Raw genomic sequence first — 22,479 nt, 5'->3', positions numbered from 1 at the left:
GAATTTGAAATTGTGTCAATACTTTTTTTGTATTTTGTGAGAGGACAAGACTGAACAAGGTAACCATCATCTCAGTATTATTTGGAAAATAGTTTTGACCTTCCAGAACCACTGAAAGGGTCTCAAGACCTTCCATGGTCTCTAGACCAGGCTTTGGACATCACTGGCATTAGCTGCATGCAATGCTGGCCCTCCACTGATAAAGCCGTTGATAAAAAGCTCGAACAAGAGAAAGTCTTCACTCTTTTAAACAGGAGACTTTCAGAACCACACAGAATCCATCTGGCCAGGTTAGTTTGAGAATGTTTTCGACACTCAACAAATATTTAAGCACCTCCTATGTTTTCTATGTCACCATCACAAAATTACCTAATCCCCCTTAGCGTTCCCCCCAAGACAATGCTCAGTTTTATTTTCATCAATCTGGCACTGGATATACTACATACATATAAATAACCAGCTAGGCTCTCACTGCACGTTAATCTCTTATCTCAGTAGCTTGTGCTCTCACACTTGCACAAGTAATTAAAACCTGGGTATAACCATAATGTCTAGATCACATTTCTCTGGATGACTGCAGTATGCTAATGGATAATTGATTGTGACATATGTCACATGTTCCCTGAAATGTTTACAGTTACACTACCAAAGCTGGATGTTAACTTTTCTTTATGAATTGGAGTAATTCAGGTTTACCTCTATAACAATGTCATTTTTGCTCAGCTCGCATCCAAGTATGCTTTCCTGAATGGAAGAGAAAGGGATGGAGTTATCGCTATTGCTGTTGTCACCTGATGTATGCCTGTAGGAGTGTGTGATGCATGTGAACATCACAGAGCACGTGTTTCAAAATGGGGAAAAGATTGAGAACTTCTGCTCCAGTCCATCAAATTGAGGCATGGCTGACTACCATCTCAGGCCAGGGTGATTAGATAAATGACGACTTGGTAACTAGAAGTCCATTGCTAACCCCTTCTCTGCCTCGGGGACCCTGGAAGGAATATGACTTGGAGACAAAAGGAACTAGGAGTCAACCACAGGGTGATAAGCAGGCTGTTCAAGAGTATGTGCTCTAATGCAACAGTAGAGGACTGTCACAGAGGCACACACCGGTCCCAAGGAGGCACAGTCACTGAGCACAGCCTCACTCATGGGTTTCTGTGGTTTCTGTGGAAGAAAGGCCAACTCCAGCAGAGCCAGTTCCCTGGGTGCAAAGAGGCCATTAGCATCATCTGATAGGAGTTTGTGCGGGAGTGGGGATAGGGAAGGGAGAGGAGATGAACGAAGGGGTGAAGGTGGAGGGCTGATGGCCAGGAACCACTGATGAGTGTCCTTGGCTCAATAGACCAAAAGTAGTCGGGTAACTTCAAAGAGGTGTCTCTCAGGTATCCTCCTCTGGAGTGAAGCAGAGGCATAACATTTTGAGAAATGACGGAACACTCTGTCAAAGAGGATGGCCATAAGGAAGGAGGCTGGGTCCCTCTCTAAAGTGATAAGGAAGAGAGAGTTCCCCGTTATGCCAGTGCTGTTGCCTCCTGCGATGATGAGGACCCAGAAAAGGCTAGAGGTCCCACTCACCCATCTCTGATCTCCCCCAAATTCTCCAGATCAGAGAACCCATTTTATAAAAGTTGAAAGGGAGGCAACGTATTCATTTCCTGTCACTCTCTAACAAGTTCCCACAAGCTAAGTGGCTTAAACAATAAAAAAGTATTCCCTTAAAGTAATAATTCTTTGTTCAGAAGTCTGAGAGGGGCTAAATCAAGGTGTTGGTAGGATGTGTTCCATTCTAGAGGCTCTATGGGAGAATCTGTTTCCTTCCCCTTTCCAGCTTCTAGAAGCTACCCACAAAGGAGTGAGTGAAGAGAGCCGTTGGCCTCCTTCCGTCTTTAACACCAGCAACAAGCATCTCTCTGTGCCTTTCTTCTATGGTCACACCTTCTCTGACTCTCTCCTCTCCTGTTTCCCTCTTCTACTTTTAAGAATTTTTATGATTACTTTGGATCTAACCAAATAATCCAGGACAATCCCCTTATTTCAAGGTCAGCTGATTAGCAAGCTTAATTCCATTTGCAGCTTGATTTCCCCTTTGCCATGTAACCTAACGTATTCACAGGTTCCAGGGATGAGGACACAGACATCTCTGGAGGGCCATTTTCTGCCTGCAGCAACAATTAGAAATAAAAGTGAGAGAAGAGGCAAAGACTTTATCCCTTCTGGAGATCTCTGCTCACACCTGATGAGTGTTGCCTTCTTTCTTCTTTTATGCAACCACATTTCTGCAAGACCTAAATATGTCCTGTCCAAACTGTATAGTAATGTGCAGGTATATATGATCTTGGACAAGAGACAAGACACTTAAACTGAATTTCCTTATCTGTAACATGACAGGGTTGAAGTAGATGGTGTCTCAAGGCTCCCCCAGTGACCTTTGAAGTACCATGTCTCCGTAGATTATATTCTCAAGTGTCATGTTTCATCACCTCCAAGCAGGTCTGCTGAGCTCCCCAACGCCACAGCATCCTTGCTGATAGCCACTGGTTAAGTCACTATTGTATTTAATATATGCACTATCAGCATCAATGAGGGTTTTTCACCCAGGTGTCAACACATGTACTCTGTGGGTGTACAAGACATAAGGATAGGGGTGCCTGGGTGGCTCAATCAGTTGAGCATCTGACTTTGGGTCAGGCCATGATTTGGCGGTTCATAAGTTTGAGCCCCACGTTGGGCTCTGTGCTGACATCTCAGAGCCTGGAGCCTGCTTCAGATTCTGTGCTGTGCTCTCTCTCTGCTCCTCTCCCGCTCTCTCTTTCTCTCTCTCTCTCTCTCTCAAAAATAAATAAACACAAAATTATTTTTAAAAACGGGGTGCCTGGGTGGCTCAGTTGGTTGAGCGTCCAACTTCAGCTCAGGTCATGATCTCGCAGTTTGTGAGTTCGAGCCCCACGTCGGGCTCTGTGCTGACAGCTCAGAGCCTGGGGCCTGCTTCAGATTCTGTGTGTCTCTCTCTGCCCCTCCCCCACTCACACTCTGTCTCTCTCTCTCCTTCAAAAATAAATAAACATTAAAAAAAATTTTTTTTAGTTTTTTTAAAGATGTAATTATAAATCTGACTTAAAAAAAATTGACTCCCAACTTCTGCTCTGGGGATGGCAACAGTCATTACATTGTATCTTGTCCATGTAGAATGGTCTCTTGCTTGTCACAGGATTTGTTGTTGCCGTTGTTATAGGCTTTGGAAGTATGTCTATCCCCCATAACACCAATATACTTTATGTTTACACAGCATTTACAAAATGTCTTCATATTTGTTACTTCATATGATCCTCTATAACAACGTTCTGAGATTGCTTTCAGTTCTTTGAAACAGGTGTATTGGTAACCGGTTCTATCATAATTTTTCATAGACATTTTATTACGCATTCTGATCAATGGTAACAGAGGTACCAAGTCATTTGTTGGAAAACTGACCTCCAGCTCTTGGTTGCAACACAGTCTTACTCACTCACATGCTGCATGCGCGGCAACAAAGTGATCAGACATCCTTTATATTTTAAATTGGACATCATCTTAATGAGACATCTCATACTGCCTTTTATCTTTACTTCTGAAAGGAAATGCATTCATGGAATGCTCTCAGGCACTTTTCTTACTCATACTTTATCCTTTAGGCATTTTTCCTGCCTTCTTATAGTTTTGATATAGGAGTTACTCACAATACATCTTCCTAAACAGTTATCTGAATATCAACAGAATTATACAATATGCAAAATCCTACAATAAGTTAAAACGATCACACATCAAGACAGCATTGTTTGCAGCAGTCTGTATTAACTTTCATATGTGGAATGAAGTTCCCGAAACTACTTCAGAAATAAATAATTTTTTAAAAATAAGTCACGTAATTTGTCCTTCTGCCTCTTTAGTTCTTAAGTTCATCTGCATAAAGCAAACGGGAGACTTTAAGATGAATTGTACACTCATTTAATTTCCAGACATTGTCTAGTGTTTAAACACTGACATCAAAGCAAAGAGCCAATTATCAGAGTGCATTTGATCTGAAGCCCTGTTGCCTGAATTGCTATAGTTTTCCTTATGCCTAAAAGGAAATCTGTGTCACAACTCAAAGAGGCAATATTTAAAATCACTTTATCTATAGCAGCTTCACTTGAAACATGTGTTTGGGCTCACTAACCACAAGGAGGCATTGAAGCATCTCTTCAAAATGTGAAAAGCAATTTTACTTAAAAAAAAAAAAAGTTGCACCTACAGTTGCTGAATTTCATATAAGCAATTATACCTGCCTGTGAGTACGCACGCCTTTTAAGTTCATGTTTTGAGCCGCTTATTTTCTTAACCCCTGAAATGCCAGCACAAAGTGTTGCCGCCATTGCATCTTTTGTGAAAGATTTTTGGACAACAGTAATCCATACGCAATTTTCTCCTGCTCTCTTTCCAGTGAACATGAAGGCCAGCCACAGGACTTTTATTAGTGCTGACAAAGTAACTGCATTAACCTTTATTGCCCTTTAAAAGGTTCAAATTTCTTTTGACCCGGTGAGCAGAAGCATATTTCTTAAGTATTCAGAATTACTTAAACACATATTCCTGACAGCAAGGGGTGTCTCTGAAATCTGTGTGTCAGTTTAGAATGATTCTGGGGACACATCTTCAAAATGCTCCACAGAAAGCACAAGTTAAACGAGCCAACCTAGTTTTTGTTTTAAACCCTGAGCAATAATTTTCTTCAACGTTGTTTTGAACCTTCACGTTAAATGTCAGAAATTTTCCTCATGTTTTTCTGATCTTGATTCCCGGTGATTTTGCTGGTGTTGAAAAATATGAACTCTTCTCTTGCAGAATATGCTGCTTAGCACATCTTCCAGAATAATGCTTAATCCCCTGAGAAGCAAGGATCTCAGTGTCAGGAGTTAGATTGTGTCTGCAGGATGCTGCAGAGAAAATTCTTTCCTGGAAATGTGGACTGTGACACTTGGAAATCCTAGTGTGCCATTTTGCCATACTGACTTGCTCTTTCTGCGTTCCGACACCGTTTGTCTTTTAGGATATTCCCAGCCTGTGCGACAAAATATTGCCGACTTCAACACAAAGCAGAACATGCAGCTGGGGAGGCTGTGTGACATCTTAGGTACAGTAAATACTTTCACGCAAATGACTCTTTGGAATGTTTATCAGAGGATGTTGATAAAAGTGTTTATTTTTTTGCTTTTTTTTTCTCCCCCCTACAAGGAAAAAGTGTGGATTTCTAATCTACTTTGCAGGGGGCAATTACATGTTTTGTTTTAAAGAACAGATTTAAAGTGGAGTCAACTTGAGTCAAAAAATGACATTTTTAATTAATTTAGTTGGGTAGCTTTTCTAAATTCTAAGGATTTCTCCCCTATAGCCTCAAATCTTCTTCATTTACTGAATCTGGCAGTGAATGAAGCCAACATTTTACATTTGTGTCAATACTGTCTATTCTATTATCTGGGGAATAAGTGGAAAGTGGTATCAGACATGAAAAGCATTGTTTTCATTATAAGACTAAGAGGGACGAGAAGATAGACTTTTAAAAGAAGGTTTTATTTAAATATATATCATCTTGTTATTAGAAGAAAGGAGATGCTCGTGGAGGGAATTTTTAGAAATATAAACCTTGAGTTGTAGATACATTTTTGTAAAAGTCAAGTTCTGATACTGGCTTGATCAGTTCTAAATCAGACACCAACCTGGGCCGGGAGAGAAGAATACACGAATGCCATGGCTTTGGTCAGTGCTATTCAAGGCTAGGGTTTGAGTGAGGCTTAAAGAATAAAGGTTGCCAAGGCTAAGCACTAATACTGAATGGGTTTAGGAGGTACTGGCCAAAAATTCAGGGTAAACAAAAACCAGGTTCTTATTAGTTACTAAATAAGAACTTCTGTGTTTTTGTGAAAATATAACTGCTTCGGCCCTTATTTAAGCAGAACAAGGAAGAATTTTAAATTATCAATGACCAACTTAGCTGGCTCCCTGGAATGACATACTTTACATGATTCATATATATTTCAGCATCATTATTATTTTATAAATGCCATTTGGTAACAAAAATACATCAGTACTAGAAATTTACAGTGTCCTAAAATAATAATAGTGTAATTGCTTTAATCTATTATGTAGGCACTAATATTGTTTTTCAGTATTACAAAAAAAAATTTTTTTTAATGACTTGAGATTGATTTGTTAGTGCTGAGCTATTTCAACTAAAAACCTGACTGGGTGGAAACCACTGAACTGCAGCAGAGGGCAGACTTTGCTCTAATTTATTTGCATTAATTTTTTCTCTAGCTTTTTATATACCCTTCTATATATAGCACAAACCATCACCAAAGAATTTCTTTACAAAAGAGTCTCATTATTTGAAAGACTTGAAAGTATTAGGTTTCTATTTTAAATAACTCAATAATTCAGTCTATGCCTACCTGTGATGGAAAATTTTGCTAATATGATCATTTCTGAGATACTATGAACCAAATGCCTTTTTTTGGTACACTCTCGTCGTGATATAGCGATTCGATCCTAAACCCTCTTCAAGAGGAGTAATGGAAGTTTAGAAACAGTTGTTAGAGGGTAGAAAAAGTACTTGCTTGTGAAATTTAAAGAAAAAATGAAGAAAGTAGGAAGATTAGTAATTTTATGTAAGAATAAATGATTATCATTTTTTAAATTATTATTCCATTAATTCCTAGCAAAGTGTGTTGCGCTTTTGCTTCTTCAGGGGAAACAAAGAGATCTGATCAGGTTGGTAAGACCTGACATTCAGATATTGGTTGTGAAGTCAGGGTATCAGGTGGAGACCCCAATGGCTAGTATTTTCAATTCCTAGAGGAGTTAAGCAAGAGAGTGGCTTTTATTGACTATTGACTAGCAACCAAAGCAATCTTTGTCTTCATATTAATTGCTTTCCAAAATTACCTGTCAATTAATTTTGAGCATTTGCAGATTCACAAACCATACTAATATCATATATTAGCGTTCGTGATACGTATTCTTTTGCCAGAAATACATAGGAAAGGTGAGATTAGCAATACGATTGGTTGTCATTTGTAATCTAGAAATTTCTTCCCAAGAAAAATTTAGTTTTTTCAGCTACGGAATCTTTATTTTCATTGTTTGTTTTTGTCTTTCTTAAAAAATACTTTAAAAAAATACTAGTTTGGTTTTTAAAACCAAATAAAGAACACACCCAAAAGCCACAATGAGGTTAATTTAGATTGGTTTTGTACAGATCTTCACAGTGCAATTGGCTTTTTTTTTTTTTTTTTTTGCATTTTAGCATTTCTCTAAAGAAAAGATAAAACCACCACCAAAATAACAGATACAATGATTCCTTCAGAAGAAGAGCTGTGCCATACCATTAGTTTAATAAGACACCAGTCCCTTCTTGAAAACACAAGATTGGGATATATGATTTGATCATTCAGCAACTGAATACAAGTTATTTACTATTCCCTCAATTGATTTATTTTGGAGTTTATGTGGCAGTTGGGTTTCAAAATGAAATAGGGACCCCACTTAAATATTTACATTTATGGCGTGCCTGCTCTGGGCTCAGCACCGGGCCAGGTCAGGGGACACTCCTCCACAGGGAAGATTTCTCCCACAGGCCGTTGTGTAAGATTTTCTACTTCCCAAATCTCTCCAGTCTTCCAAATCCCTTTGGTCAAGCCACAAGTATGTCTTGAGTGGCTTCTGTGTACTCCACTCGGTACCGAGGCTTGGGGGAATATAGGAAAGAGCATACACCTTGCCTTTAAAGAGTTTGGAGAGACAAGATCAATGGATTTGAAACAATAGGATGAAACCACAGAGGATACTACATCATGTTAAATCTCGAAGCATGGATTAAAGGAGCACAAGTGTGGAGGGCAGGGTGCAGAATCACTGATGGCTTGCCCTAGTCAGAGTGGTCCGAACGGCAGATTCGCACATGGCTGTTTGTTGAGTACCTACCACGTCCCAAATATGGCACCAGGTGCTTTATATATATTCTTTCATTTAATAGTCTTCAAAACTCTATGCCCAGGTGATTCTATTCTCCATTTTAGAGATGAAGAAACCAATGCTTAGGAAGGATAAATGGTGTGCCCGGCATTCCTAGGCATCTGAGCTAGAATTTAATCACTCTGTGTTCTATATACTCTGCCAGACTTAACAGAGGAGTCTTAAAATCCCCTCAGAGCCCTACCTGACCAAAGAAACATTTTACAGCAGTCCCTCCCTTGAACTTCCCTTAGCACCTGGTCTGGGAGTTTCCCTGTGCCCACTGCTCTCCACCCCATGTTTGATGACTGTTTGTGCACATGAAATGGTTGCTCCTCACGGGCAGCCTCTCAGTGGCTTATTTCCCTCCATGTCCAGCCAAGTGCTCTGCCCCTACTGATCAGCCAGTTATTTTATGAATGAATGAAGGACTCCATTGGCTGCTGATTTCCTGTCCCTGCTCCTTAAAATCTTAAACCCCTGCAGCCTGGAGTGGGTAATCTCATCTAACTATCCCATTTGGGTGGGATATTTAATTAGGATTTCTTTCTATGTACATAATAAGCACATCTTAAGAAGAAAAACAGTTAAATTAAGACAGTGTTTTCTTTAAACCAAGAATCACTAGATGTCCTATTTAAGTAATATACTCCTCTTTGGGAATGGAGCAGGGAAAAGGTTGGTTTCCTGAAATAATCATTGCCATGGTCATAATCAAACCATTTATTTGGACAGGACGTTCCCTGAATTGGCCCTGCCAAGTCCAGGCAGAATAAGAAATTGCAACTTCATCAGCTTTCTAAAGTTAATAGCTCTGTTTTATAATTTACTGAAGTTAATGGGATAAATTTTTAAAGCGGTATGCAATTCCCATTGATGTTAATGGTAGTTCTGGGGCTAAATCCCTATGTATTATTTGAAAGTGCACTTCCATGGTATCTCACAGCCCTCCTTCTGAAGGAATCGTGTCTATTTTTTTTTTTGGTGGCAGTGTTATTTATCTGTTCTTTAGAGAAATGCTAAAAGGCAAAAAAAAAAAAAAAGCCAGTTAAATTGAGAATATCCGTACAAAGCCAATCTAAATTAACTTCAATGTGGCTTTTGGATATGCTCTTTATTTTAAACTGTGCAACATCAATCCGATGCCGGAGTTCAGAATGTCATTTACCTTTACACCAGTAATTAACATTGTGCCTGTTGTTTCTAGATGCCAATGTGAGCGTCATCTACATCTGCTCCCATCAGATGAATGACGAGTTACTGCTATATTACAATAAAATCCTGAGTCTACAGGCAGCTGTCAAATCGGGGAACCTTGAGGACAGAAGTGACCTGCAGGACAGGTTCAAAATTATCACCCCTGAAGCTATAAACATCTTCCCTGTGAGTTTGTCTTCTAATTACTACGGCTTCAGGGATGCAGTAAAATTAAATTGGAAATTTTATAACTTGCAACGCTCTGGTACACATCAGTGAAATATTATTGCAAGTTTAACAGCTTTACTGATTAGACTACTAGTTGGACTGTGGGAAATAAATATCCCAGTTTAACTTTCAGACTTAGTTGAGCTACCCCTGCCCAGTTTCTCTACAGCTGAAACCTAATTGCAGTTATAGGTGATACCATCAAGTGGGTGAATTTATAACACCTACAGTTCCTTTGTCTTAATTTTGTGTGCAGGACACCAAGGCAGAGACAGGCTGGGCCCACCCAAGGTCACCAAGCTAGTTAGGGACAGAAGCTCGACCAGGGCCCCTGTTCTCTGATTTCCACACTGTTATTCCTTGTTACTCCCTGGGCCCGTCTCCTGGAGGGAATTTGGCCTGATTTACCATATCAGAGGGCTCAGAATGAACAAGGTTCAGATTTTGTAACTTGTACTGATTTTTAATGAATGGAATGAATTCTAGATGGAGCTCCATCCCTACCCAAGAGTTTTTGGGAAATTCATGGAGCCACAAGGGCAGTGTTCTAGAATAAGGCAGTCCAAGAGATGGCTTGAAATGAATTTCTCCACGTTTTAACAAGAATTTAAACTATGTTAAACAACCAACGTTTTAAACACCTAATGGACTACACAATTCTGAGGAGGACTTTTTTTTTTTTTTTTGTACAATTAAGGGTCTGAATTTGCAGGTAAAGACATAGCTGTCTCCACTCACAAGTGGGATGCGCCAAAGTCAATGCTCTATTTATCGGCAAAGAAACTGATGGCATGCTTTACTATTTATGTGTTGTTACTACCCATTAACCCTTCAGATGCACCATGATTTGACCCCCTCTCTGCCCAAAAAAGGCCTGCTATGGCTGAGGAGGGTCGCCATAATATTTCATCAGGATTTACTCTCTTCTACCAAGACGAACATTTAATTTTTTCATAACTGGATACCTCAGTGTTCCCCCAAAAGCTCTTTGCCTAGCTCTGATTCATTGGCACCGCTTGGCTGTGGAAGAGGACAGCAAGGCAGGGGCAGGGTGAAGAGAAAAGACAGGGGACGAATCATTGCCACTTACCTATGCTATTAGGAACCCAATATCTTCCATCAGTGCAAGGATTGCTTGGTGCTTCCTAGCTAACCCCTGGCCTCAATAGCAGGGTCACTGTGGACATTAGAAAGCAGGGAAGACAAAACCATCGTTAGTGTGTAGTTCATGTCCTGATCTTATCCAGCCAGAAACTGGAGCTAATGCCTGGTAGCTGCTGCTAAGGAGTTTCTGTACATCTGAAATGTCCGTGTACATTGAAGGGGCAGGGACTAGGAAAGGAGCACTAGTTTGGGAGAAGGAAAGTGAGTGCACAACTAATATTTATCAAATGCTTAGCACACATTTTCTCATTTGGTCCTCAGAACAATGCAACATGACAGAAATGACCAATCTCTTTCTATGGCTGAGGAAACCAAGTCTCCTGTTCTGGTCCAAAGTTACTGGTGGGCTCAAAGTGTGAGCCAAAATGTGTCTGAGCCCAGAACAGTATCAGGAACTGGAATGATTGCTTTGCTCCTGGATGACCCTGTGGCTTGGGCAGCTCCCTTTACCTTTCTGGTCCTCTGAGCTTCGTCCATACAATCAGGTGATGGCTAGGGCATTTCAAAGCCCTTCCCAGCTCTGCAATCCTGTTGTTACCTGAGACATATGCACTGCAGACCACTCTTCAGCTTCTAAGCAAGAGATAGGCAGTTGGCACTAACCGATGCGCTGAGTCACATTCATAGTGTGGGTTTGCAACTTTGTGGGTTTGCATCTAGAAAGAAGTAGGGAATATTTTAAGTACTTAATACTTCTCATAGTTTACATTTAAATTATTTGAGTAATTAATCACTGGTAGGCAATCAACTTTTTAAAATACAAAAAATTAAGCTCTCACTTTCAAATCAGTTCTTGCTCATGTTTAGTTATGGCTTTATTTCCTTTTAATGGGTTTGAGAGATTGGATCAGTGCTGATTTTCATCCAAATGGATGGCTTTGAGGAGATTTTTTTAAAGCGTGCCAAAAATCTGTTTGTACATCTCTCTAAGTTACTATACGATGCTTTAAGCTGTAATGGCAAAAAAAGTGCTGTTGTAAAGTCATCATGTCTATTTTTGAACATTTTAATATTTATGAAGACATCCCAAACAACTACTTTTTGTCTCAGGTCAAAAAAAAAAAATTAGTGGTGATCAGTTAAATGTGGCTATAACACTATGGAATTAGGAACATTTTATTTAAAAAAAAATTTTTTTTTAATGTTTATTTATTTTTGAGACATAGAGAGACAGAGCATGAACAGGGGAGGGGCAGAGAGAGAGGGAGACATAGAATCTGAAACAGGCCCCAGGCTCTGAGCTGTCAGCACAGAGCCCGACGCGGGGCTCGAACCCATGAACTGTGAGATCATGACCCGAGCCGAAGTCGGATGCTTAACCGACCGAGCCACCCAGGCACCCCTGGAATTAGGAACATTTTAGATCTTTGTCATCTGTGTTCACCTCCTGCCTGGATCTGATGATACTGATTTATTCTGAATGGTCATCCAAGACCCGTGGTCAGTAATTTGTCCTGTGCCATCACTTGCTCATATTTAAATCTTTATTAAACACATATCAAACACAATACTATGGTACCATCTTGCCTGAAGAATAAGGCAGGCCCACAGATGACTGACTATAACAGAGTCAGGCCGAGTACTTGCCAAGAGAGATCAGCAAACCTAGAGGAGACAGAGATCCAGCTTGGCTGGAAGTGACCCGGTGCTCTAACGTTAGATTCTATGGCTCCATCTCCACCCCTCATCACACCTCATAAGTTCACCAGACCTTCACTACTCAGTCTATAGAATGGGAGAAGCTATGGCAGCTGGTAACACGAAATTGTACTAATACCCAGGTTTCAATCTTGCCTCTGCCCTTTACTAGCTGTGTGGCTTTGGGCAGATTACCCGAGCTTCGGTTTCCCCATCTCCAAAAGAGGGGCTGTTAATTGGTACAGTGTTCTATGGATCAAACAAGAGAATAATCTCAAAAGGCTTTGACCATGTGACCTTTACATCGTGACCACTGCCACCTTGAAACACTCTTCTAGGTGCCCTATAAAGCCCACCATGTACATTACGATTCGTGTCCCTGGTTCCCCCAGATGTTTAATTTCTTTACATTTCCTCATCTGAATCATTTGTAGGGAAAGGAGAGGGGTGAGATAAACAAGGAGGAAAGAGGGTGATCAACCAGATGGGAAACACAAACTCAAGAGGTGGTACCAGCCATTGCCCAGTGGAACACTAGGTTTCCTAGAATTGCATTCTTTGAGATAGGTGTTGACAATAGATTTAGGGGCGCCTGGGTGGCTCAGTCGTTTAAGAGTCAGACTCTTGATTTCAGCTCAGGTCACAATCTAGCAGTTTGTGAGTTGGAGCCCTGAGTAGGGCTCTGTTCTGACAGCTCAGAGCCTGCTTGGGATTCTCTCTCACCCCCACCCCCCACCTTCCCTTCCCCCACTCACTTACACACATGCACACTCTCTCTCTCTCAAAATAAATAAACTTTAAAAAAAAAGAAAATGGATTTAAATTATGGCAGAAAAAGCATATTGCACAGATCTAAGAGAATAGAACACTTGCTCTGGAAGAAGTGCCTAATAGTATAAATCATATAAGCCCTCTTCTCAGAGGAGCTCTGGTTTTTTTTTTTTTCCTAATTGGGGGCAAAATATACATAACATAAATTTTACCATTTTTAATGGTAAAATGTTTATTTATTTTTGAGAGTGAGAGCACAAGTTGGGGAGGGGCAGAAAGAGAGAGGGGAACAGAGGATCTGAAGTGGGCTCCGTGCTCATAGCAGAGAGTCCAATGCAGGGCTTGAACCTGCAAACCATGAGATCATGACCTGAACCAAAGTTGGACACTTAACCGACTGAGCCACCCAGGCTACCCTAAAATTTACCATTTTAATCATGTTAGGTGTGCAGTTCAGTGGCTTCAAGTACATTCCCATTGTTGTGCAACAATTGCATTATCCATTTGCAAAACTTTATCAACTTCTCAAGCAGGGATTCTATACCCACTAAATAGTAAGCCCAGAAGAGCTCCGGTTTTAAAGGGAAAGTTAGGGGCACCTGGGTGGCTCTGTCGGTTAAACATCTGACTCGTGATTTCGGCTCAGGTCATGATCTCACAGTCATGGGATCGAGCTGCACATCGGACTCTGCACTGAACATGGAGTCAGCTTAGGATTCTCTCTTCCCCTCTCTCTTCCTCTCCCTCTCTCTCTCTCTCTCTCTCAAAATAAATAAATAGGTGCACCTGGGTGGCTCAGTTGGTTCGGCGTCTGACTTCAGCTCAGGTTATGATCTCGTGGTTGGTAGGCTCAGGCCCCACATCGGGCTCTGTGCACAGGGTGCAGAACCTGGAGCCTGCTTCAGATTCTGTCTCCCTCTCTTTCTGCCCTCCCCTGTTCACTGTATCTCTGTCTCTCTCTCTCTCAAAAATAAATAAACATTAAAAAAATTTTTTTAAATAAACATTAAGAAAAATAATAAAGGAAAAGTTATTTGAGAGCTGGAAAGACTCTAGAGACTTCTAGTCAATGCATCATTTGAATACGGGGACTGAGGTTCAGAAAGGTTGAGTTTTCTAAATCACCTTGCAAGTTATAAATTCAGGCAGGACTGAAACCCAGGGGCTCTCCCCACTCTCTCTCCCATAGTTATCAGTTACACTTTCTAAATAGTTTGCGAACCAGTGCCGCTAACATTCCCAGAGACATTTGCATTTGCTTAGCATTTCTCCACGTGTTGAGCAGATAACGTGGATGACAACTGGAGAAGTAGGTGCGAATCTACAAAATCCCTTAACTCCCTTAAGACACTGGCACCTTGTATTATATAATTTGCATGGCATTTTAATGACTTTATTTTAATTACTACCATTTAATAATAACAATTACTAACATTTACTGAATATCAACTCAATGCCAGGTATTATAACAAGTGCTTTACATTCATGATCTCATTTTAACCTTAGAAAAAGCCAGCAAATCGGTATTTTTATTTCCACTGAACAGATGGAGAAACTTAGGCAGTGGGAGTATTAGTCACGTGCCTGAGTTCAGGTACCTGAGTTCAGTGATAGAGCTAGATTCACAGCCAGAACTCCTAAGCCCCCAGCACTTTCTCACGTGCCATGATGCCCCCCTCTGTAGAGGAAGTGAACACAATCTGGGATTCTCATATTTCATCCTTGGCTAATGTCTTTCCTGTGCCCATCCTCACCTGATAAAATCCTACTCATCCCTGAAAATTCAGCTCAATCCTAACCTCCTACATAATAATAATACTAGCTAACATTCACTAAGTGCTTATGATGTCCAAGGCACTATTATAAGTGCTTTACATGCATTATCTCATTGAATCCTCACAGCATCCCTAGGAGATGGGTACTATTATTATACTCATTTTACAGATGAGGAAACTGAGGTCCAAGGAGAATGAGTAATCTGCCTTCTCAGCTGTCCCCATCAGCACATGGCCTCTGCTCCCTCCTCCATGCCTCACAGCCCTCTGTAACCCTTTATGGTCCTCCTCTGCCTCGTATTAGCTATCCATTGGCTGTGCTCATTTCTGTCCCCAATCCTTGAATGCTTTGGTACGTGCTGACCATCTGGCTCTGTCCTCGACCCCTTTTAGACATGCCAAAATTATTTACTTAATTAAATGAGCAGTCACAGGTATTGCTGAGCTGGGTCTAAATAGTCAAAATTAAAATAAAAAGAGTTTTCCATTGGAAGATAAAATTTAAGTCTTGCTGAAATTTTCACATATCTTCCGTCCATGAATCCTCTCCAGAGTGTTGGCTAAGAAACACGATAAACATTATAAAAGTACCTATTTCCTAAAACGGACTTGGTGGCGGAACTTTGGAAAGAGACTATCAAGTGCCCTTTTCCTTCCGAGTCCTTTAAAGAGTTGCCAGACTAGAAGTCCTGTATAGTGAAGCATACATACTGTAAAGCTTTTCTCTTCACTTTTTGTATTGATTTTCCAGACGCTTTAGTGTTAAACCATGCCAGAAGTGTTGCAGAGATGAATCACTATTATCCAAAGGCCGCCAGCCTCTTTTCCTTCTGACAGAAGGATAATTCCACGTGGATCAAATAAATACAGATGTGTAGTAATTAGTTCTATTCCCAGTGAGCCTATTTCCAACACACTAAAGATGTGAGCGATTATGGAGCCTCACCCCAACAGCTTTTATCAATTTAAACTGCTAAACAACAGGATAGGTCATAACCCAGCCTGCTATTAATAATGCATTTATTGTGTGCAACATTATAAATGAAGCATATGGGCTAGAAAAAGAACACCTTTCAACAAGAATGATATGGTCTCCCCTTCCCCTCCCCAGAAGCATCATATGTGCCTGGCCACTTACCTGATGTACAGTCCCAAGGCGATCAAAAGAATAAAAAATCTCATCCAAGGAAAAGAGGCCTACATTGTCGGCGGGTTCCTCCATAGAGATGATTTGGCCGTGGCGGATATGTTAGGCATCCCCATCCTGGGTCCAGAGCCTGAACTGGCTCATCTCTACAGCAGCAAGTCTGGAAGTAAACTGGTCTTTGACAGCGTCAATGTGCCAGTCCCTCCTGCAGTGTATGGCATCTATCGTCACCAGCAGGTATGTGGGTGGACGAGTGAGGCTCTGTTCAAATATTCCATACCTTCCTGACCTTGTGGGAGCTTCAGGTCTTCTGGAGCCAGCCCTAGACAATGAAGAATATGTGGAATGCTTAAGTTATTTGATGGGATCTGCTTTAGGCCTTCCTGTTTCAAAATATCTTCCTATTGGCCTTGCAGAAATTGCTGGGATTGTCAAGATATTTACTCATTTGGATGAAGCCATCGAAGGCCCTGTTGATGTACGAATCTGCTACCAGTATTTACTGCCCTAACATGGATTAGTTAGCTCATCATCACGTTAGCTAGGCAGTCATTGAGCAGGACCCTTAAGAAATGTGAGAGTCAGTTTTGGTGAAAAAGGGCAGGTTTGGAAAACCCCAGCGAGTGAGCCCTTCTGCTGAGTCAGGCTGTAGAGGGCCTACAACAGAGGGCTACAGACATCCTTGGCTCTGTAAAGCAATCCTATAGCTCCACAGGAAGGGGCCATCAAGGGAGTAGGAGAAAAATCCCAGAAAAAGGACAGGAAATGGGTCCGAGAAAAAACTATCTGCTTCTGCGTTTTTGCTTTGGGCCAGGCCTCTGGCTAGGCACTCCTCCAGCAGACCTCCTAACTATTTGGAGAACTCTAATATTAGTCACCAGAAATGATCTTTAAGTTAGCTCTGGCAGGTGTTCTCTCCCATTTAACTGATATTTTTTTTCACAATAAGGCAAATAAAAAGACAAACGGCTGTTAACATTTCCCAACCTCTGTTTCAGTACGTCTTTTGACCATTAGTCCCAGCCGGTCACAACTATCCCAGGCACCCACTTCTTGGGAAACTAAATAACTATGCACAATGAAGCAGTTTGTGAGGAACAGTATTTAGGGATCCTCCTTCCCTCAGTCACTTGATCATCACGTTCTGTACGTCATCGCTGCTGAGCCCCAAAGTCAAGCCTTTCAACAAATCATACTTCTCAGAGATTAGTTTGAAGGTATTGTTAGCTTATTAAATTGCCCTAAAAGGTTTCAGTCTTGCTAGAGTGTTCTTGGGCAATACATGGGCTCAGGAAGGAAGTTGCTCTTAAACACAGCCAAATCTGGAAAAAGTACAGGCAGTTTTAATAAGAGTGAGAGAGAGACTCCCCTGAATTGATGCGTCCCTTTCACTGTCATTAGTCTCCACTGGAATTTGAAGGTAACAAAGTGGATTGCTTGACTCTGCTTCCCAGTAGAATACTCTGCTCGGAGACTGGATACAAGTGAAATGCACCTTAAGACTATATAATTTTACACGTGTACATTACATTAAACAGTCTTCGAAGCTTTAAAATGTATGTGCAGTACTTGTATTAAGTCTTGCGTTCATCTCCACTGACGAGAACTCAGGCAATCTTGGCTAGGAAATATTTTAGAACTTTATATGTTAATTGTGGAATGCAGTAAAACTTCCCTCTCATGCCGTTATTCAGAAGCAGGATTAAACACCTCGTCGTAGACAAACTGGATTTCAGGGATGCGTCACGTAACCTATGGCATGTGCAAATTGTTTCACAATAAACCAAGTTATCACTGATAACTTGTTTGAAAATGACTCCACTTGTTTGAAAACGTATGTCTGAGGTCATCAGGAATTAAAGTGCTCCACTGAGATTTTTCCAGATAGTGGCTGCCCTACCTAATCTATCTGTGTCAGCGATTTGAATTTGCAGATGGTGATGAATCAGTAACACTGACTTTTTACCGATGTACACCATAAACTTAAAGCCAGTGAAAGAAAGCTGTGATTATTTTAATTTAGGTGAATAAATATTCCCGACTATCAGCTGGATTTTAGCAATACACATTTTTCCACTTCTGCTCTACACCAGTATAAAACGAATGGCAATTAAGAAATATATTACCTCTTTTGAAGAGATAGGCTCAAATAGAAAATTGATAAATGTTTGGAAATAGCATAAAGTCATCTGGTTTATGATGGAGTAATTTATCTGTTTATTTTTTAAATCTAGCACGAGCGCAGTGAGCATTTCCTGTTTTGATCCATAAAGTAACCATGCAAGTTCTCTTTCTGACACGTGCTCCATATAAAATATTGACAGCTTTGGTTAAATAATCAAAAATGGCAATGCTATTTTAAAGCACTGTTCAATTTTCACTTAAAGATAGCACATAATTCTTTCGAGTGGTGCAGTCTTTACAATACTATTGATCCTTTTCATTACTGTAGGGGATCCATCAACAGACACCCATTTATAGGATTCTCAGAAGCAACAAATAATAGGATTTGGAAGAAACAGATAATAATTCTGTTAGTAGTTGAAACCTCCAAATATACAATATATCCAAGCATACAATGGAAAAGGCTATACAGGCTAGCACACTAAAAAACCGTGAACACCTTTCCTTACTAGCAAAAGAATTTCATCAGATATTAACAACCAAAGACCATTTATACTTCTGTCAAGTGTGATCATGATGCAGCAAAGTATGATTAAATATAGAATCTATCTTCTCAACACAACATTAGAGAAAGAAAGGATGTCACTCTGGAAGGCACATTACAAAACCTTGTAGGCTATGCTCATAGCCATATGGTATGCAGACAAGAGTACTTGTCATTTAAACACCAAATTATCTACAGACACTACTTGATAATTAGGGAGCTAAGACAATTCCATTTCCACCCTAATCGAATACCCCATGGTTGCATGGGGCTTCCGGGGATCCCAAGTATGCCCATTTTGAGATCACTTCCATACTGCTGTGTAGTGTAACATCCCCAGGAAGACTTGCTGAAAAGACACAACACAGAGAACAGATTGTGTCTTTAATCAAAATAATTTTAATCTTCTTGCTCCAGACTTTAGCAGAATATGATCTTGAGCCCTTTCACACCCTTTGGTTAAAAAAAAACAAAATTCAAAACTCCATTTGGTAAGCCAATCTCATCCAAAGAGAAGATAATAAGAGTGTCATAGAGACCTCTCTATGGACAGAAGACCATAGTCAAGAGAGCTCAAGAGAGAGAATGCTTAGAACTGTTTTTGTTTCTTTCTGAGAAATACAGACCAGAACATCTGATGGGAAGACCAGACAAAAAGTCATTTTGTGATCTAATGGGTTATTTTTCTCCAAGGCTCTACTTCTACAGTATTACTTATAATCAGGCAATCTGGGCTATAGACTTTTGTCTGATTCAAATTTATTCCAAATGGCTTATTGACTGCAAGGAAAATTGCTTCTCTCGCTCCTCTTCTGACTTCTTTCTCCGTCTCACCCCCCTCCTCCACCTCTCTGCAGGCTGAAGTAGGCAGCATGGAGGAGAGGGAATGAGCTTAGGTGCTGGGGTCAGAGCATCCCAGGTGGAGTCCCTGCTCTGCCACTTAACACCATGTGATCATGGGCAAGTTATTTAAATTAACTGAATCTCAGTTATTCATATATAAAATGGAACTAATAATGGTGCCTGCTTCATTTTTGAGTATTACGTGAGAAAAATCATGTAAAGAACCTAGCCAAAGGCCTGGCTCCTACAAAGAGTTCAGTAATGCTAAATATTACTGTCATTGTGATATTAAAGCTTGAACTCCTATCCCTTCCCTTTCCATGGGACTGAGCCCTGTTCTCAAGAGAATACTGTCTCAAATAGAACATAGTTGTTTTATGAATGTTTTATCTCCTTGACCTGTCTTGTTCACATAATACATATGACATACTTGGCCAGTTGACTATCCAAACAAATGTATTTCGTATATGTTAATGAGGGAAAAATTAAATGTTTATAGGTTACAACATTTAAAAACTCAGCAAAGCTCCAAACAGTTAAAGTTTTCAAGACTATAACTCTTTATGGTCTTGAAACTATAAAAAAAAACATTTGAAGAATCAGTAAGTAAACACATCATGCTCTAAAAAAGAAACAAAACAATACCAAGATTCAATTACAGATATTCAGAGATTCTTTCTTTTGCCTTCAAAAGACAGCAAAATGATAATTTCCGAATTTCTCGTAACTAAGACTATACTTTTAAACATGCCTTTCGTCCCTCCTGGGTAGTGGTTTCTTCACCTCATAGATACATCACTTAAAACTTCTAATCTGTCTTAATCATTAGAAGATAACCAAACGAACAGGTCATTTGAAGATACAACTAAGTTAATGCAATACGAAGGCATCTAGGAAGCTAGCGATGTTAAATGTTGCTGTGTCTTGGGCCCCACAGATGATAGAACAGCTGAGTCAGCTGGTCATAGATCACCTGGAAATCCAACGCTGGCTCTTTAAAATGGACTATGAGTTTGGAGGAAATGGGACTGCGTTTTGTGACATTCCTTCCCACCTAAAGCACTACAAGTGTTTCCTAAAGGAGAGCAGCAGATATGGCCACGAAGACTGGAGCAAGAAATGGGCACAAGTGAGTGTTCAATGGTGACATAAACCCACAGTGTCTGTGAACCGTTAGGAGATGAAGCAAAGGCTCAGCTGGGAGATGAAAGCACTTTCTTCTAGACTCAGCTGGGTCACCAATCAGCAGTGAGACCTCAGGCGAGTCCTTCTGACTTTCTTGGGCCTTCGTCCTTATGCACACAGTGACTGGGATGGATCAAGTTATTTTAATATTTTTTCTGACTTTTAAAAAAATCTTTAAAAATTTAAGTAGAGTTAACACACAATGTCACATTAGCTTCAGTTGTGCAACACGGTGACTCAACAACTCTATATGTCACGTGGTGCTCACCACAGGTGGAGCTGCCATCTGTCACCACACAATGCTATGACAATACCATTGGCCGTATTCCCTATGCTGTCACTTTCATCCCAATGACTTATTCATTCCATATAACTGGAAGGCTATATGATTAGGTTATTTTAAACATGTCTTCTTTGGGCCCTAAGAGTCTTCAGTCATGTCTTCAAGTTGATTATGATAATCAGGGAGTAATTTTTTTTTTTACCGTATTCAAATAACATGGCAAATCCCATCATTTGGTCTAAGTGGGTCTTGATCATATGCTTCTAACAACTGTTGTTGTTAAGCTGGCTGTATTTTATTATGAGAGAGAAATTCTATTAGTGAGGGGTTGTCACCTGGAAGCTAACATAGAAAAGCATTCTGTCAGCAGTTATATGGTTTAGAAGCCAATTCTAGGAAATTTATGTAACTGCTGGTCCCTATGAGATGTCGAGAAAATACTACATCCCAGCCAGAAAACCTCCCAGCCAAAACTAAATACTAGGTAAGAAGCCTTAGCATATGAGTGGACGTGTAGAGATTTTTCCATGTATACTGGTGGAAGGATGAATTGTACAACTTCTTAGTCTGTTCCAAATTTACTTAATAATTAAAGTCATTTTAATGGCTCAATATACAAATTCAACACACTATTCTTTTTTTTTTTTAATGTTTATTTATTTTTGAGAGAGACAGAGCACAAGTGGGGGAGAGGGTAGGAATCCAAAGCAGGGCTCCAGGCTCCGAGCTGTCAGCACAGAGGCCAATGTGGGCCTCAGACTCACTAACCAAGAGATCATGACCTGCGCCGAAGTTCGACACTCAACTGAGTGAGCCACCCGGGCACCCCTTCAATCCACCATTCTAAAAGCTGCCTCACCTTGCATCCAGGGGCCTAGTCTTGCCTGGTTTCTCTCTCTATATATATATATATTTTTAAGATTTATTTATTTTTGAGAGAGAGTGCAAGTGGGAAAGGGGCAGAGAGGCGGGGAGGGGACTGAAAATCCGAAGCGGGCTCTGTGCTGACAGCAGCAAGCCTGATGCAGGGCCCAAACTCATAACCCTTGAGATCATGACCTGAGCCAAAGTCGGGTGCTCATCTGACTGAGCCACCCAGGTGCCCTTTGCCTGGCTTCTCTTAATTTCAAATCTCTGTTTTCACTGACCTACTGACAAAAGCATAATGAATGAGGAAAATTCGGGTACAAATTCCCTTAACTGATTCCTTCCCTGCTGAAGTACATAGCAGTGGGCTGGGCAGTGAGTTGCATCTGCTTTGAGCATCCCACTCCAGCAGTTTATGAATCAAGACACACAAGTGACGAAAAAGGGAGGGGCACACAAGAGAGAACCACATTATTCTTGCAGAAGTGAAATGACGAATAAATCCAGAGAACAGTCAGAAGAGAGAGTTCCCTTTGACAAATGTTCCTGTTCTCCCCATGATCTATTCTGGGCTTTTCTTCTCCCTCCATCAGTGAATGGACTAAATGCAGTACCTGTCAGGGCCAGCTTTTTACATATTATTTAAAGGATACTAAAGTGAATTACTCTTCTAGAAAAAAAAATA

General features: G+C 40.5%; 1 protein-coding gene and 1 long non-coding RNA gene across 2 annotated transcripts in view; one reads left to right on the top strand and one right to left on the bottom strand.

Annotated features, from left to right (window-relative positions):
* Window positions 1-22,479, top strand: part of IQCH (IQ motif containing H) — a 212,145-nt gene that overhangs the window by 118,811 nt on the left and 70,855 nt on the right. The window contains 4 exon segments of the mRNA XM_043555092.1: window positions 5,069-5,152; window positions 9,236-9,411; window positions 15,913-16,185; window positions 20,397-20,588. Coding sequence (XP_043411027.1) covers window positions 5,069-5,152; window positions 9,236-9,411; window positions 15,913-16,185; window positions 20,397-20,588 — 725 coding nt within the window.
* LOC122468475 overlaps window positions 9,392-22,479 on the bottom strand; it is a 100,696-nt gene continuing 87,608 nt past the window's right edge. The window contains exons 2-3 of the long non-coding RNA XR_006293253.1: window positions 15,940-16,270; window positions 9,392-11,273 (exon numbers count right to left, since the gene is read on the bottom strand). This is a non-coding gene — a long non-coding RNA (uncharacterized LOC122468475). The remainder of the gene's footprint in view (window positions 11,274-15,939; window positions 16,271-22,479) is intronic.

This window comes from Prionailurus bengalensis, chromosome B3 (genome assembly GCF_016509475.1).
Source record: "Prionailurus bengalensis isolate Pbe53 chromosome B3, Fcat_Pben_1.1_paternal_pri, whole genome shotgun sequence".
NCBI classification, from domain to species: domain Eukaryota; kingdom Metazoa; phylum Chordata; class Mammalia; order Carnivora; family Felidae; genus Prionailurus; species Prionailurus bengalensis.
This window is presented reverse-complemented; position numbering and strand designations above follow the sequence as displayed.